At 38.6% G+C, this 17935-nt stretch overlaps 1 protein-coding gene across 2 annotated transcripts; it reads left to right on the top strand.

Moving 5' to 3' along the window:
* Positions 1–430: 430 nt before the first annotated feature.
* psma1 (proteasome 20S subunit alpha 1) lies at positions 431–15801 on the top strand. 2 transcript variants are annotated; one of them, XM_063061902.1, is made up of 10 exons: positions 431–569; positions 2698–2742; positions 7688–7789; positions 9138–9241; positions 11690–11778; positions 12655–12725; positions 13212–13341; positions 13429–13508; positions 14114–14218; positions 15648–15801. In XM_063061902.1, exons 1-10 carry the CDS (start codon positions 567–569, stop codon positions 15705–15707), a joined length of 789 nt encoding a protein of 262 aa, XP_062917972.1. In that variant the 5' UTR covers positions 431–566; the 3' UTR covers positions 15708–15801. The 2 variants fall into 2 exon arrangements, with proteins under 2 accessions (XP_062917972.1, XP_062917973.1); XM_063061903.1 differs by lacking the exon at positions 431–569 and adding an exon at positions 1022–1043.
* Positions 15802–17935: the final 2134 nt, after the last annotated feature.

Genomic DNA, 17935 nt, shown 5'->3' with positions numbered 1-17935 from the left:
TAGAGGACATTTACCAGGATTTTTTTTTACATAATGTGTGGTAAGTGCATGGAGCGAACTGCCAAGGGTGGTGGTAGAGGTAGACATATTAAGGATTTTTAATAGATTCTTTGATAGGCACATAGATGAAAGGGAAACGAGGGTTATGTTGGAAGAGAGGGTTAGATTTATCTTGGAGTTAGTTAAAAGATCGGCATAATATTCTGGGCCAAAGGGCATGTACTGCGCTGAGACTTACAGAGGTGGCACTGGGAACTCTGGAGAAACCTAGTGTCAACGTTAGAAGGAACACAACACCATCTAAAAACCGACCCGCCCATTCAGGCGCCGTTTGCACAACCTGTGAGAGAATCTGTCGATTCCACATTGACTTCATTTGCCAACACAGAAGCGGAGTGAACCAAGTTCTCCCCCAGTCCAAAGATCCCGAGAAAGAAAGAGAACTGAGACGTTCGATTATTCGTTTCTATTCAGTTTCCTGGTTGGCCCTCAGTCGGAATTAATCAATCGACGAACCTATCGATCTTCCGATTGATGCGGGAAGGAAACGGTGTAGCGGTGATAAAATGGTAGGAAGCGGGCGGTTGTCTCTGGTGTGTCTGCAAGTCAGAGGGGACAGCGAGTTCGTGGTCGCAGTACCGTCTGTGATGACTGGTCGGGTTGAGTGGTGTTGTTTCGCCGGTCGGTGTGGCCTGCATTGTACTCGGGCGCCGGTTTTGTGCCGAGTCATGTTGTAGTGGCTTCCTTAGGCCGCGGCTGGGAGCCGGTGCCAGGGCGCACAGCTCTCCCTCCGACCCGGGGCGACGGCCTAGGCATCGGCACCGGTTCTTGAAAACTCGCTGAAAGTTGGCGTCCCGCCTGTTTTATATTCGGAACCCGGGGCGTGGAACAAAGTCTGCCTAGTTGGGGTTTATTTTACAACGCCGTGAAATACTTACAAATACTCAGTGTGAATGTAATGTGAAAATGAAAGCTAGCTCGTCTCTAATCAAGATGTTCTCATTTCGTTTCCTTATGGAGCTCATGTAATATACATTTAAAATGTCTGTTTCACCTCCAGTGAATTCATTTTCAAAATGTAATCTTTTCTTTTGTAGACCAACGCGACTGTCAACTTGTACTCCATGTGGAGTTACAAGTTTATATATATATATTTTTACGTTTTGATTCAATGGATCGTATTGTCTAGTATAAGCAAATAAAAAAAACTTGCTGGTCATTAAAGTTGTATTTTGTTCAATAAATAGTTCATCTAACAATTTGACTTTTGAAGTAAAGTTTTAAGCAGGAGCACTATGGTGTTCAACAAGGCCCGATGGAATGATGAGGCATTCCAATTCCAGGTCTAGGTGCAGTATAGGCTAAATAAATAAATAAATAGGTTTCGTTTAGGCAATGTCTCAAAAAAGACGGCATCCATCAATAAGGACACTCGGTCACCCTAAACATGCCCCTTTCTCATTATTACCATCCAGGAGGCGGTACAGGACCCTGAAGAAACTCAGCGTTTAAAATCACATTTAAAAATTCTTGCTAACTTTAAATTGGGAAGGAAAACATTTGCAAAAGGTGGAACCAGATTTGATTGAAATAGAAAGAGAAATCTGGATTAATTTTTGACTGCACTGCACTATTCTCTTCTGAAGAAGACTTCCCCCATGTTTATGAAAGTAATCTTTCAAGGCCTGATTGGTTATTTGGCAGTAATTATACTCATTTCACTTATTCAAAATTCAATTATGTCAGTTCCAGTTTTTCTCTTGATTAACTAGTGGCTGAGTATAGTCAATTTAAGCCATACATCAATTTTGTTGTTTAGTCTTGCTGACAAGGTAAATTAATAATATATTTCTAGGAAAGGGCAAACCATCCTTCACTGATCCCTTTAATGTGCAAAGTTGATATGCAGCAAAGGTGGGAACAAGCTACTGAAGTGGATAATCAATCATGATTGTAAAATGGTCAAGGCCTGAAGGATTAAATGGCTTCGACCCATGATTTTTGTAACGTGGCCACTGGAATTTGATGTCTTTTTGTGCCATAATAATAGTAAACGTTGTAAGTTGTCAACATAAGAGATAATCCTCCAATTAAATTATTTATTTATGCATGCATTTGTGCACGTACATTCTTATTTTATCCTCCCTCAGGACTGTCTTGCTTTGCTCCAGATTTATTAAGTTAGCGTAGGTTTGTGGCTAAGGCTTCTCTTAAGAAAGGAGCATGAAGTAAGATTTAACCACTTTGCTTTCGAGTTCTGTTAGACTTGAGCTCTGCTTGCATTAGAAAAGACAGTTAAAATATACAAACGTAGCAACAATACTGCAGACTTTAGAAAATCCAAACTGGGTTGCCTTTCAGTTTTCATGTGCAAAATTATATGCTTTCCTTTAAGGCATGTATGTTTTGATTAAATGTTACATAGTTTTATGCATATTAACATTGTTTTGTCATTGGGCTAAAGCAAATTCAGAAACTGTGCTACATTCAGTTTTCAGATTAGATTCTGTGGATAATTGTTAAGAATTAGAATGAAAATATGTTTATTGTGAAATGTAAATAAACTTTGAATATCAATTAAATTTGGTGATTGCTTGCAGAACTATCTTTAGATACACAATAATTATTCAAAAATAGTTACTGTTAATCTAGTCATTGTAAAAATATTTTATACTAATCTTTTGCTATTTGTTACAGTTCCGTAATCAGTATGATAATGATGTCACAGTTTGGAGTCCACAGGTAAGAAAATGTGCCTTTAGGGCAATGTTCTATTTCATTAGTTTTACAGTTAAATCAAATTGTTACATACATGGATGCAATGATACATTTCTGCATAGTACATCATAATGGAAGAAAGCTTGCTTCAGTTTCAGTGCTAAGCACAGAATCAAGCCCTTCTAGTACAGTCGCACCTCTGTGTGAGTAAAGAAGCCTCCCCTTGAATATTTCATCTTTCACCCTAAACTTAAGATCTCTCGATCTCATCCAACCTCATGGGAAAAGCTTGCAAGCCTACCTAATTTTATATAGCTTTATAAGATCTCCCCTCATTTTCATGCACTCCAGGGAATAAAGACCTAACCTATTACTCAGCTCCTCAAGTCCTGGCAACACCTTGTAACTTTTCTCTGTACTCTTTCAAGCTTATTGATATCTTTCCTGTAGGTGAGTGACCGGAACTGCACACCATGTACCAAATTTGACTTCACCAAAATTTTACACAACTTCAACATAACATCCCAACTCCTGTGCTTCATGCCCTGGTTATGAAAACCAATATGCCAAAAGCTCTCTTTACTATCTTGCCAACTTGTGATGCCACTTTCATGGCATTAAGGGTCTGTATTTCCAGGTCCTTTGTTCTACTATTTACCTTAGAGCTCTCCCATTCACTGTGTAAGTTTTCCTGGTTTGTTTTCCCTCAGTGCAACATCTCTTATTTGTCTGTGTGTTAAATTCCACCTTCTATTTATAAGACTATATTTTTCCAGATGATCAAGATAACCATGCAAGCTTTGATAGCTATCCTCATTGTCCACTACACCTCCAATCTTGGTGTTGTCTGCAAATTTGCTTATCCAGTTTACAACATTATCATCTAAATAATTAATACATATGATAAACAATAGACCCCGCACTGATCTCTGTAGCACACTACTAGTCACAGGCCTCCATTCAAAAAGACAGACCGCCAATCACTCTCTGGCTTTTTCCACTCAGCCAGTGTAGAATCCACTTGCCTACTTCATCCTCCTGAATGCCAAGCAACTGATCTTCTGAATCAGCTTCCCATGCAGGACTTTGTCAAAGGCCTCATAAAGTCTAGATAGACAACAAACACCGCCCTTCAACCACCTTGGTTACCTCCTTGGAAAACAACCTACCATGCACAACGTCATGTTGACAATCCTATCAGGCCGTCTCTATCCTGTCTCTTATAATACCATCCAATAATTTACCATGATTGACATCAGGCTTACAGGCCTATCATTTCGTAGCTTATTCTTTTCTTGAACAACATTAGCTATCCTTAAGTCCTCTAGTGCCTCATCCATTTTAAGTACCTCTACCAAGGCCCTGCAACTTCTGCACTAGACTCCCTCGATGTTCAAGGGGTGGGGGGCCTCATCAGGCTTAGAATTTATCCATCCTAATTTGCTTAACCCACCAAGCACCCGTTCTTCTGTAATCCAGATATGGTTCATGACCTTACTACTGTTTTGCCTCAGTTCTACGGACTCTGTGTCGATCTCCTGAATAAATACAGATGCAAGAAATCCATTTCAGATCTTCCCCATCTCTTTTGGCTCCATGCACGGGTGACAACGCTGATCTTCAAGTGGACCAATTTTTCCCTTGCTATCCTTCAGCTTTTAATACATATGTCGAAGCTCATGAAATTCTCCTTCACCTTGTCTGCCAGAGCAACCTCATACCTTGATTTCTTGCTTAAGTGTTCTCTTGGATTCTTATACTCCTCAAGCACCTTATTTGTTCCTTGCTGTAAGAAGAACATAGAAATTTTGTATTTTAAATATTTCGCTTTTGAAAGCCTTCAACTTACCGAGCATCCCATTGCCAGAAATGACCTATCCCAATGCACACTTCCCAGATCCTTTATGATGCCTTCAAAATTGGCCTTTCTCCAATTTAGAATATCAACCCAAGGACCGGTCCTGTCATTCTTCATAATTACCTTGAATGTAAAGGAATTATGATCACTAGGTCCAGTGTTGCCCTACATATTCCCTGTCACTAGCCCTGCACCGTTTCCTGATTAAGGATACAGTATCACACTTTTTCTAGTTAGGATCTCTGTATGTTGATTCAGGAATCTTTCCTGAATATGTTTTACAAACTATCCCATCCAGTCCTTTGCTAAATGTTAAAAATCACCTACTGTCAAACTTATTTTTCTTGCAATTGACTTCAGGAGAACTCATACCACTCACATCTTTCTTTTTGTCAGTGACGCAACAGTGGAAACTGCGAGCAGTTTCCGACTTTCTGACTCTTGGGAGTGCACATCTTGCACAACCTGTCAAGGTCCCAGAACGCATTTTACATAGTCATGGATGCTCTACTTCCTGAGGAGGCAGAAGAGAGCTGGGCAATGCACGGCTATATTCATGTCCTTCTACGGATGCACAGTAGAGACTGTTGGTGCAGAAACTACACTGTGGTGGACTGGAAAGCTCTAAAATGGGTAGTCAAAACTGCCCAACACATCACCAGCACCGGCCTACCCACCGTCAAGGACATATATACAAAGAGATGCCAGAAAAGAGTCAGTTGTGTCATGATCCCGCACACCCTGCTCACAGTCTGTTTATCCCTCTCCCATCAGGGAGGATGCTACATACTATTCAATCCAGGCCCACCAGACGCAAACATTCCTTTCCCCAAGCAGTGATGATCATCACCTCCACACCTCCCACCACCACTACTTTATCATTTCCTGAGAGTCACCTTATGTACATACACTCTTGTGTCTAGCATTACTTCATGAGAGTATAATCAGTATCTGACTGTATATAAAGTGTATTTATATTTATTGTTTTTATTATGTTCTTTATCTTACTGTGTTTTTTGTGCTGCATTGGATCAGGAGTAACAATTATTTTGTCGTCCTCTACACTTGTGTACTGGAAATTATATTAAACAATCTTGAATCATCACTACAAATTTGCTGCTCTAAATACCACTGATTATGGCAGGTTTATAATACAGTTACATTTATGTGGTCATTATTTTTTATTCCTCTGTTCCTCCCATATGCCTTAGTAGACAAGGCCTCAACTATTTCTTTTGAGCACTGCCATGATATTTTCCTTGATGAGTAACACCACCCCTCCCCTTTTAATACCCCACCTTCTGCCACGTCTAAACATTGGAATCTCGGAAGACTGATTTGCCATTTGTGCCCCACATACAACCAAGTCTCACTAATGGCTACTACCTCCTAAATCTAAATGAATATCCATGTTCTATGTTCACCTGCCTTACCTACAATGGTCCTTGCTTTAAAAAAGCCATCTCAGAGCATTAGTCCCATTATGGTCATCAACCATTTGATTTTTGTTTTTAATTGTAAGCTTAACATGTACTTTAACCACAGCCATTTCACTGCTGCCCTTCCATTCTGGTTGCCACCCCACTGCAAGTCTTAAGTTCCTTGGAGCAGCACAGACAAACTTCCCCGCAAGGATTTTGGTCCCACTCCAGTTCAGGTGCAAACTATCCCATTTGTACAGTTCCTACTTGGAAAAGAGCCCAATGAAGTAAAAAACTGCAGCCCTCCCTCCTGCACCATCTTCTTGCATTACTTTCTCATTTCTTGCCTCACCACCCTGGAGGACATGTCCTCTAAATTAGCATTCAACTCCCTGAACTCACTTTGCATTACCTTGTCACCCTTCCTCCTTATGAGATTTCTACTGATGTGGACCATAAGCAGAGATTTGCCTCTTTAAAAACTCTTGCCTGAAGTTCAAAGTCCCAGCTCCTGCTCACTGAATTGAAAGAGAACATCCGATGACTTGCCTCTTTAAAAAAAAATGCATGATGAAAGATACTGGATGACATCTTCACTGAATATTTGTGGCTTATTAATGAAGGTTAAATAATTGCATGCAGTTGATAATATAAAATAAGACTGCAATTTGGGCAAATTGGATCAGATCTTTTTTATATTCAGATGTGTAAATCAGTTATTATTTTAACATAGAAATATTAATTCAAAATTTCTATAATATTCAAGATATACTGAATCTGCAGCACACAAATCGTCTACTTGGTCCAGTAGGTTTTTGGCATTTTGTTTTTGCTCCATGCTCACCTCTCTTCAACTAATCGTTCCTTTTTGTAATGTGTGCTTCAAGTATTTTATTGAAACATTATTATTTGTTTCTGTGATGTGGATGTTGTGGTTATGCAGCATGATGCTGTCCATCCCTGATTGCTTTTGAGGGCCATTAAGTGGGTTTGGAGTGATGTATCACCCTGGTGGTGAAGGCACAGAACCACTGTGGGATTGAGTGATGTGGGTATTGATGATCCAGAGGTCAGAGTTGATCTATAAGCAAAGAAGCAATGGGTCGTCTTGTGGATTAGAATACAGGCAGTTCTTAACCGGCGTCCAATTCTCCATTCCCCATGTTCCCATCATTTCACTGTGGGAAATTGTGGCTCATCCACAAACGCAGATGTGGAGCTTGGCGGCATTGTGAGATTGAGCTAGAGTGGGTGTCACACATTTGGATGATGTTGCATAAGGCCATATAAATGAAAAATGTGACTCGGCCTAGCATAGGTCCATGGGCACACTTAGTAAGCTATGCAGCGTCAATTTGGTTGAATGCAACAACAAGAGCAAACTGCCACCAGATAAGGATTGTATCAAATTTCCAGACAACAAGAGAAATTGTTAAATAAGGATAATATGAATAACAAAATTAATCTGGAGGTGAATTATGAGTAAAGATTGGATGCCAGAAAATGTAATTTCTGATGTGAAAGACCCAAGTTGGAGCATTTTTTAATGTGGAGTTGTTTGGAACTTGAATGGATTTGAATGGTTACTCATCGTTTCTGGAAATAAGATTATTTTAAAATAGTGTGAATCGATACTGGTGTAAATTTGTAATCTGAGCTAATTTTGTTGAATACTGTTTTGTTTCTTTAGGGGCGTATACATCAGATTGAATATGCCATGGAGGCAGTGAAACAAGGTTCAGCAACCGTTGGGCTCAAATCAAAAACACATGCAGTTCTAGTAGCTTTAAAGGTAAAAATGTGGAAATATAATGGTATTGAGTAACCTTACTGTTCTGTGCTAATTGTTTACTTCAGAAAGAGGTTCATTCTGTTTCAAGCAACTTGAATAGATGTAAATAAACTTCCAAAAATCAGAGGTTAATCTTATTGTTAAACAATCGTTGTTAATCTTATACATTTTTTTTAGCCCTTAACTCCGAGTGGAGTCATCAGGATGCCATCACGACGGCGTTTTTTTTTTAGCAGGCTTTCTTATTTTTACGAGGCCGAGTTGCTAGCTCGACACTCAACCCAGCACAGATGGAAAGCATGCAAGGGAGCCGGCTGGATTCAAACTCGGGAGCCTTCGCTCCAAAGTTCAGCGCTGATGCCACTACACCACCAGCCGGCTACATCTTATATATTTAGAGCATAAAAATACACCAATTAGACGAACAAGTCTGTAGCAGTATTTCTGATGTACAAGACCACCTCATAATTTCAAGTTACCCTTTCCTCACCTACTTTAAAGCACTGTGCTTTTTGGATAGGGCCTGCTTTACTCAAACTAGTGACATAACTCTAAAATGATGAACATAATCAAGTTGCATTGTGTTTGAATAAAACAAATTTATTCTAAATCTTTGTTAGTACTTATCACTTAATCTAAAATGTTTTTTCTTCCTTCAGTTGCCTCTTTCATATTTATCTCTCTTTTCTTTTGCTGGTTTACAATTCAGTTTATCAGGCACTCCTGATTCAAATGTTTGTGTTTAATGAGTGAGCCAAAAGGGGGTGTTTCCACCTGGGCACTTTTCCAACAGGGGTCATTATAGAGAAATTCAGACTGAAGATCTGTTGAACAGTTTACCAATCTTTGCCTTAGAGATTGAAACAAGTAAAACAGATCAAACCATTGCACAAATTTAAGGATCCAAATTAAGACTTTTGAATAGTCTGTGAAACAGCAATTGCAGCATAGCCCAACTGAAGATTGGGCTATGTTCTTAAAGTTTAATGTTATTTACATTAAAATGATCATAATTATCATCTGTGATGGATTCCTATGTGTACTTACAAGCACCAACAATTTGAACGACCATCTTTAAGAAATGGAAGTCAGTGGGATTTCAGGGCAAGAACTCAAATCTTCCTCAGGATTTTTTTAGTTGGGCAAGTCACCTTTTCAAGTTTTAAGGGAACTGGGATTTGTAAGATTAAGGATATATTTGCATCCATAACTTGTACTTCATTTCTTACTAAACACAGCTTGCTGAATTTCTCCACCATTTTTTTCCCTTTTGTTATCCTTTTTGTTTATAATTCCTTATTCTGCTAATTTTTCATTGTAGTCACCTTTTGAACCATTTGTTTTGCAGCGAGCTCAATCAGAATTGGCTGCTCACCAAAAAAAAGTACTCCATGTTGACAGTCATATTGGCATCTCCATTGCTGGTCTCACAGCTGATGCTCGACTGCTGTGGTAAGTATTTGAACATTAGGTCAATCTGTCCATAATTTGTTGAGTTGCAATCATTGTTTTGTCATGATATTAAAAATATACAACATTGATTACAATTCTGTAATAGTTGTCTTTCATCCTGAAATGAGGCACAGAGCAATTAATTCAACTTCTATGGAAAAATACAGTTGCAAGAAAATGTTTGTAAACCCTTTGGTTTTCTTCATTAATTACTCATAAAATGCGTTCTGATCTTCATCTATGTCACAATGATAGATAAACTCAATCTGCCTGAACTAATAACACACAAACAATTGTACTTGTCATATCTTTATTGAATGCATTGTTTAATCATTCACCGTCCAGACTGAAAAATTATGTGAACTCTTGTATTTAATAACTGGTAGAACCTCTTTTATCAGCAATACCTTCACCAAACTTTTCTTGTAGCTGCTGATCAGACTTGCACAATGGCTGGGAGGAATTTTAGACTATTCCTCCATACAAAAATGTTTCAGTTCAATATTTCTGGGATACCTTGCATGAACAGCCCTCTCAGTTTGGTTAAGGTCTGGACTTTGACTTGGCCATTCCAAAACACAAATTTTCTTCTTCTTAATCCATTCTGTTGTTGATGTACTCTTGTCTTTTGGATCATTGTCTTGTTGTATCATCCAAATTCCATAAAGCTTCAGGTGACGGTCCGCTGCCCTGACGTTCTCCTCTAAAGTATCTTGGTACAATTTTGAATTCATTGTTCTTTCAACGATTGCAAGCTGTCCAGGCCCTGAGGCAGCAAATCAGCCTGAAACCATGATGCTCCTTCTACGATGAGATGGAATGAGGTTTTGGTGGAGGTGTGCAGTGCCCTTTTTCCTCCAAACATAGCAGTGTGCATTTCTGCCAATTTTGTCTCATCTGTTCTACAGAACATTGTCCCAGAAGCTTTGTGGAGCATCCAGGTGGTCTTTTGCAAACCTGAGATGTGCAGCAATGTTTTTGGAGAACAGTGGTTTCCTACATGGTATCCTTCCATGAATACTATTTTTGTTCCGTGTTTTTCTTATAATGGACACATGAATAGGGATTTTATCTAGAGATTTGTGCGGGTCTTTTGCTGGTACCCTTGGGTTCTTTTTCACCTCGTTCAGCATTGCACATGTGCTCTTGGTGTGATCATTGCAGGATGCTCACGCCTAGGGAGATTAGTAACAGTACTGAATTTCCTCCATTTGTAGACAATTTCTCTTACTGTGGATTAATGAACACTCAAGTCTTTAGAAATGCTATTGTAGCCTTTTCCAGCTTCATGCACCTCTACAATTCTTCCAAGGTCCTCTGGAAGTTGTTTTGATTGAGACATGGTGCACATAAATAGATCTTTCTTGAGAAGAGCAGGCTCCAATAATGACCTGAATTTGCAAGTCTTTTATAGAGGTGGGCACCTCTATGACCCACCCCTCTAATCTCATTTCATTGATTGGAATACCTGACTCCAAATAGCTTTTGTAGAAGACACTATCCCAGAAGTTCATATATTTTTTGAACCCTAGACTGTGAATGTGTAAATGGTGTACTCAGTATTGATGAGAAGTACAATTGTTTGTGTGTTACTAGTTTAGGCAGATAGTGTTTGTCTATTATTGTGACATAGTTGAAGATCAGACTACACTTTAAGAGAAATTAATACAGAAAAAGTAATTGCAGAGGGTTCAGAAACTTTTTCTTGCAACTTTATATAATTTTTAGAAATACATCAAAATGCTGGAAACACTGGCAGGCAGCACTTGTAGAGAAAAATGAATAACATTTCAATTGGAAGACCCTCCTTTGGAACTTCCAATTAAATTATCGACTATAAATGGTCGTGCTTTTATCTTCACCTAACAGTGTTACATGGCACATAACTTGTCATCAAAATATTGTGTTAACATTGCTGTCTAGGGATTAATTATCAGCATTTCGTTCATGTAGTATTTTCTTTCTTTAAATCACCTGTTGGTAATTTTTGATGTGCCAAGGTCAATCAGCATTAGAAAAGTGAAATATGTTCATATTCCAGGAAAATTGTCTTCTTTGGGAACATGGAGACAAGGGGAAATAAGCTATTTAATTGATCAAAGCTGTTCTTTTCACATGATTCATATTGAACTATGACCAAGTTTGCATTTCTTTTTACCCTTTATCTCTTAACATGTTATGCTTATAGAAGTTTTTCAGTTTTATTGTTGATTGATTGCTTGCTGTTCTCAAAAATCGTTGCCAACTTTTGCTTTAGGCAGGAAGGAGAAAGTGGAGGTTAGTTAGAGTATAGGGTTAGGGTAGAGTGAAAATGGAAAACAAGGGGGTAAACAATAGTTGCCCTATCTGTCTTTAAAGCAGTTACAAATTACTGTTTTAGTAATGCTTTATTTCTTTAATTAATGGTCTGTGCTTGTGATTTATAATGTTTTTATCCTTTTGCTGCAGCAATTTCATGCGTCAGGAATGTTTGGATTCAAGGTTTGTGTTTGACAGACCGCTGCCAGTATCACGTCTTGTGGGCCTGATTGGAAGCAGTATCCTTTAACTATAAATGGACTGAAACATTTGGTTTTATAAGACCCTAAGATATAGGAGCAGAATTAGGACATTTGGCCCATCAAGTCTGCTCCACCATTTCAACATGGCTGATCCATTTTCCCTCTGCACCACTCTCCTGCCTTCTCCCTGTATCCCTTCATGCCCTGACTAATCAAGAATCTATCAACCTCTGCCTCAAACGTAGCCAATGACTTGGCCTCCACAGCCACCTGTGGCAACAAATTCCACAGATTCACCACTCTCTGGCTAAAGAAATTTCTCCTCATTTCCATTCTAAAAGGGCCTCCCTGTATCCTGAAGCTGTGTCCTCTGGTCTTACATACCCTCACCATAGGAAACATCTTCTCCACATCCTATTGAGGCCTTTCAGAATTCGGTAAGTTTCAATAAGGCCACCCCTCATTCTTCTGAATCTCAGTGAGTAGAGGCCCAGAGCCATCAAACACTCTGCATACGACAAGCCTTTCAATCCTGCTATAATTTTTGTGAACCTCCTTTGAACCCTCTCCAACGTCAGCATATCCTTTCTTAGATAAGAGACCCAAAACTTCTCACAATACTCCAAGTGAGGCCTAACCAGTGCTTTATAAAGCCTCAACATTACATCCTTGCTTTCACGAAATATATTCTAGTCCTCTCCAAGTGAAAAGTAACATTACTGTACCTCTTCCTAGAGATGCTGCCTGGCCTGCTGTGTTCTCCAGCAACTTTGATGTGTGTTGCTATTATGTCTTAATGTTCCTTTTCTTTGTTACATTGGTAGTTGGTAAGCGCAGTTGAATTTCAAATAAATATTACCAGGAACTGTTGGGTTGGTATGGAATACATTGAACAATTCTTTAACCATTTGGAAACTCAAATTCCTACACAGCGGTACGGAAGGCGACCATATGGTGTGGGATTGCTTATCGCTGGTTATGATGTAAGTTACAATCATTGCTCTAACTTTAATCTAATTAAAGCAGAGTAATGATATACTTAGAGCAAGATGATTGATTTCAATGTGTGTGAGCCTTGATGTTGTCATTGACTGTGATGAAAAGGAACTTGGATATTTAAATGTGTTATCAAGTGTGGGTGGCATGGTAGTGTAGCGTAACGCTATTACAACATCATTAACCCAGGTTTAATTCTGCTGCTGTCAGTAAGGAGTTTGTATGGTCTCCCAGTGATCATGTGGGTTTCCTGCCACATTCCAAAGACATTCATGTTAGTAGATTAATTGGTCACATGGGTGTAATTGGGTGGTGCAGGTTCATTGAGCAGAAGGATATGTATGTTGCTCTACGCTTTCTGTAAATAATATAAATAAAATAAAATTATAACAACTTAAGCTTTCACAGTGCATTGGGAGCTACTTTCTGCTTTAGGTTGTCTGATTAAACCAACCTTCACTTTTTACTTTAAGGACATGGGCCCTCACATATTCCAGACATGTCCATCTGCTAACTACTTTGACTGTAAGGCCATGTCAATTGGTGCTCGTTCACAATCTGCTCGAACTTACCTTGAGAGGAACATGGAGGCATTCCAGGACTGTAAGTGTGAAAAATCTGTTGTTGTTTTCTCTGTTATTCGTGTTTTTGTTCATCACTGATTTTATTCACTGTTTTATTCATCACAAGGTGACTTGAATGAATTGGTTAAACATGGTCTGCAAGCCTTGAGGGAAACACTCCCTGCTGATCAGAATCTTGCTACAAAGGTATTAGTTTTATTTATTACAACATGTTGTGATAGAGTGTCCTGCAATTCCACATGGTGTACAAGGGACTTTGGATTTACATTCCACTGAAAGCACTGGAGTAGTTGGTATTTATAGTAAGACTTAATAATTAGGATGCAATGAAAGCCATGACTTCTATGCATTTTATTTTACTAAAATAAAATGCAATAGGCTTGTCCAGAGTAGTGATTAATATTTTCTCTCACTGCAATGAAACAAAAATGTTTTATTTCTTTGGAAAAACCTTTCTAATGAATGAAACTAACTTATCAGTAACACCTTTCTCCCCCTCAAGTTCTGAGCTGTTGCTTGTAAAAATGTACATTAGTATTCATGACAAAATACAATCTGCCAATAGTATAATTAAATATTTTTGTTTTTTTAATTGAACATTAAATATAATTTAATACACAGAAGCCTTATACTCCAGGACTGATTTTATACTAAAATGTAAAATAGTTATGTGCTAATCCATTAATTCTCAATTGAATTGTAAAATTCTGCAATTTTAATTTAGTCTTGGAGTTTGCATAATGTTAAGCTCATGCAGCATTGCCTAAATTTGAAAATGTATTTTCCTTCAGAATGTCTCAATTGGAATTGTGGGTAAAGACATTGATTTCACTATTTACGATGATGATGATGTCGCACCATTTTTGGAAGGCTTAGAAGAAAGGCCTCAGAGAAAGGTATGCACATAAAGTAGTGGTATTGCTGCACACTCTAACTGTGTTTGTAACCATATAGTAAACTGCTCTGAAACAAGAGAAAATCTATAGATGCTGGACATCCAAGCAACACAGGCAAAATGCTGAAGGAACTCAGCAGGCCAGACAGCATCTAGGAAGAGTACAGTCGGCGTTTTGTGCCGAGACCCTTTGGCAGGACTGGAGGGAAAAATGAAAGGTGAGGGGAGTGGAGAGAGAAACACAAGGTGATAGTTGAAACCTAAAGGGGAGGGTTGGGGTAAACAGCTGGGAAGTTGATTGGTGAAAGAGACAGAAGGCCATGGAAGAAAGAAAAGGGGGGAAGAGCACCAGAGGGAGGCGATGGGCTGGTAACAAGATGAGGTGAAAGAGGGAAAGGGGGTTGGGGAAATGGTGAAGGAGAGTGGGGGGGGGGGCATTACCAGAAATTCGAGAAATCAATTTTCATGCCATCAGGTTGGAGGCTCCCCAGACAGAATATAAGGTGTTGTTCCTCCAACCAAAGTGTAGCCTCATCATGACAGTAGAAGAGGTCATGCATAGACATATTGGAATGGAAAGTGGAATTATAATGGGTGGCCACTGGGAGATCCCGCTTCTTCTGGCAGAAGGAGCGTAAATGCTCTACAAAGCAGTCTCCCAATCTATGTTGGGTCTCAGCAATATACAGGAGGCCACACCGGGAGTACCAGACACAATATATAACCCCGACAGATTCACGGGTGAAGTGTCGCCTCGCCTGGAAGGACTGTCTATGGTCAGTCAGTGTCAGATATTTGCACAAGCGTACCTCTGTCACAAACCGCAAGTCAAAAAATATATTAGACTACTTGCAATTTCTGTATATTTTAAATCAAAAGGTCCCCTTTATTAAGATGATACACCAGAGACTCCTGTTGAGTAGAATTTTAGATAATAAATATTTTGCAGAGAAAATTTCTGGACTTTAGCTAAAATTGCACCGCATGCCACCACTGAAAGTTTGTTAGGCAACTAAGACTACTCTATTTCCTGACTTAAGTTTACACAAATTTCTTAAAATGGTTAAGAACCTTTGGTCCTATCAATAAAGCAGCCTGCCTGATCAATCAGCAACATTGTATCATACTTTATCAGCTCAAAAATTTTTGATTTTTTTATATTTGAACAAATTATTGACTCCTCAAATCTCTGTGTTGATATGTAACTGATTTGATCCCAAAGTGATTATTTTTACTTTAATATGTAGTGGTGAATTTTATTGTTACTGATTTAATATAAATTGTAAGTACTTTAAAAAGCTTTTGAAACACTTTACTGTATGACTGTAAATATTTTCTACTGATTGAGGACATGAATTCAAGTTTGTAAGTTTTAGTTGAAGTGCAGACTTCTTTTTGTACTTTATTAATATCAGAAAAATGTCTTACAGGCAGCCCCATCTGATGATGCCCCTTCATCTGAAAAACCAGAAGAACCAATGGAACATTAATCTATTGTCTATTTTGTGCTTTGTAACTATTTACAGCACAGCTTTGGCAGGGCATTTCAGAAACTTGTACTTCAATAAAATGAGGACAAAAGAATACTATAATTGACTTTTTTCTATACAGATTTTTATACCTATCAACATAAACCATCTGCGAAACTAATAAACTTGTGTATTACTGGAAGTTGCAAGTTTATTTTTTGGTATAGAATATAAAATGTTTGGTTAGACAATTACTGCATGAAGGTCATATTTCATAGTTGCAAAGCTTCATAACTGAGAAGATGTAAACTTTGCATCTGATAGTAACTATGTCTAATAATGAGTCAGTAGAATAATGCCCTTTTTTTGAGTTGGTAGATTTTAAGTAGGATCGGAGTAATTTTGGTGGACCTGGCCTTGGTGTTGAGCTTTTATCTTTGATTATCAGCTAGTATCTGCAGACTGACAATATTGAGTTAAGGTAGGCACAAGAGGTTGCAGCTATGGAAGCAGCTCGTTGAGCCAGCCCTCCCTGCTCTTCTTGAGCATTGATATGATTCATGCCCCTTTGAAGCAGGTGGGAACATTTGACTTCAGCAGTGAGAGGTTGAAGTTGTCCTTGAACACTCCTGCCAGCTGGTTTGCACAGGTATTCAGTGCCCTGTCAGGTAAATAAGCCCGCTGGAGGAACCAGAAGTAAACAATTACCCAGCTGTGGTTTCTGTGAAGGCTACCAATCCTTTTCATAGAATTTCATTCATGTTATTCATGCCATGGTAGCATGCGGTTAGCACAATGGTATCAGGGCTTAGGGTGTTGGAGCTCAGAGTTCAAGTCTGGCACCATCTGTAAGGAGTCTGTACATCCTCCCGCCAGAATGAATGGGTTTATCCCCAGGTGCTCTGGTTTCCTCCCACAGTCCAAAGACATAATGTATAGGTTAATTACTCATTGCAAATTGTTCCGTGATTAGGCTATGGTTAAATTGGGGGTTGCTCAGTGGCACAGCTCAAAGGGCTTATCCCATGCGGTATCTCAAAATAAGTATTCATTGAATTTTATAGGAACTATCATCTCTTCCCTTCTCAACAGGCACTAATAAGTTTTTTTGATTTCTTCATCTTTCTTCATTTCACTACATATCATGGAAGTATTCCCCTTCATTGAATTATATCTTTAACCATACCCATCATTTCTTCAGCAGAAGATGGGTTTATCATCTCTAGTTTTGGAATAAGCATGTGTTTTTTTGTAATTCAGGACCCATTTCTTCCACTAGGAGTTTATTGGAGAGACCCATTAATGTTTACAACACTGAAGGACTATCTGGGCTTTTTTTGCTGGAAGCAACAAAAGCAAACCCAGGACCTTAGTTACCTTCTGCAGCACTATATTTACCTCCTCTTAAAACCTGAAATAACTTTTCTCTTCAATATTTTCTGGGGAATTGCTTCATAGTCAGGCAATGTTTTTAATGGATTTTTCCATAGCCCATGTTTATTTCAGTGATTAAATAAATTGATAATTTATCATCATGGCTTCAAAGTTCAAAGTAAATTCATTACGAAAGTGTGTATATGTCACTCTATATTACCCTGAGATTCATTTTCTTGCATTCACTGTAGAACAAAGAAATAGAATAGAATCAATGAAAAACTACACACAAAGATTGACAGAGAACCAATCTATAAAAGAAGACATTGTGCAAGTACACAAAAAATTAATAATAATATGTAAATAATGCTGAGAAAATGAGTTGTTGTGTCCTTGAATGGTTGCTAGGCTTTCTAACTTCACAGCCCTGTTGGTTGAAAGATAATAAATGTTCCTGAACCTGATGGTGTGGGACCTAAGGCTCCGATACCTCCTTACCAATGGTAGCAATGAAAAAGGAGAGTGACCTGGAAGCTGGGGCTTATAGATTCTGTTTTCTTGTGGATGTGCTCAATAGTGAGGGGGGGGGGGTTCCTGTGATTCAATGGGCTGTATTTTTGTAGGCTTTCCTGTTATTGGGTATTGGTGTTTCCATACTAGGGTGTGATACAACCAGTCAGGATACTCTCTGCTGTGCATATATAGAAGTTTGTCAAAGTTTTTGATGACATGCTGAATCTGCATAAACATTTAAGAAAGAAGAGGCATAGCCGTGCCTTCTAAGTAATTCTTTAATTCTGAAGTAATTTGGATTCTTGCACGGAGAAAATAATATTGCCTATTCATCTATGCAAGTACTGTTTAAAAATCTGTTG

The sequence above is a fragment of the Mobula hypostoma genome, chromosome 11 (assembly GCF_963921235.1).
Source record: "Mobula hypostoma chromosome 11, sMobHyp1.1, whole genome shotgun sequence".
NCBI lineage: Eukaryota > Metazoa > Chordata > Chondrichthyes > Myliobatiformes > Myliobatidae > Mobula > Mobula hypostoma.
The sequence above is the reverse complement of the archived record's forward strand: the minus strand, read 5'-3'. Positions and strand labels throughout refer to the sequence as shown.

Bases quoted from the DNA above. Each gene is read 5' to 3' on its own strand.
- psma1 (XM_063061902.1), top strand. The intron at 7,790-9,137 runs GTAAAAATGTGG...TTTGTTTTGCAG, and splicing joins CAGTTCTAGTAGCTTTAAAG to CGAGCTCAATCAGAATTGGC. The intron at 13,509-14,113 runs GTATTAGTTTTA...ATTTTCCTTCAG, and splicing joins ATCAGAATCTTGCTACAAAG to AATGTCTCAATTGGAATTGT.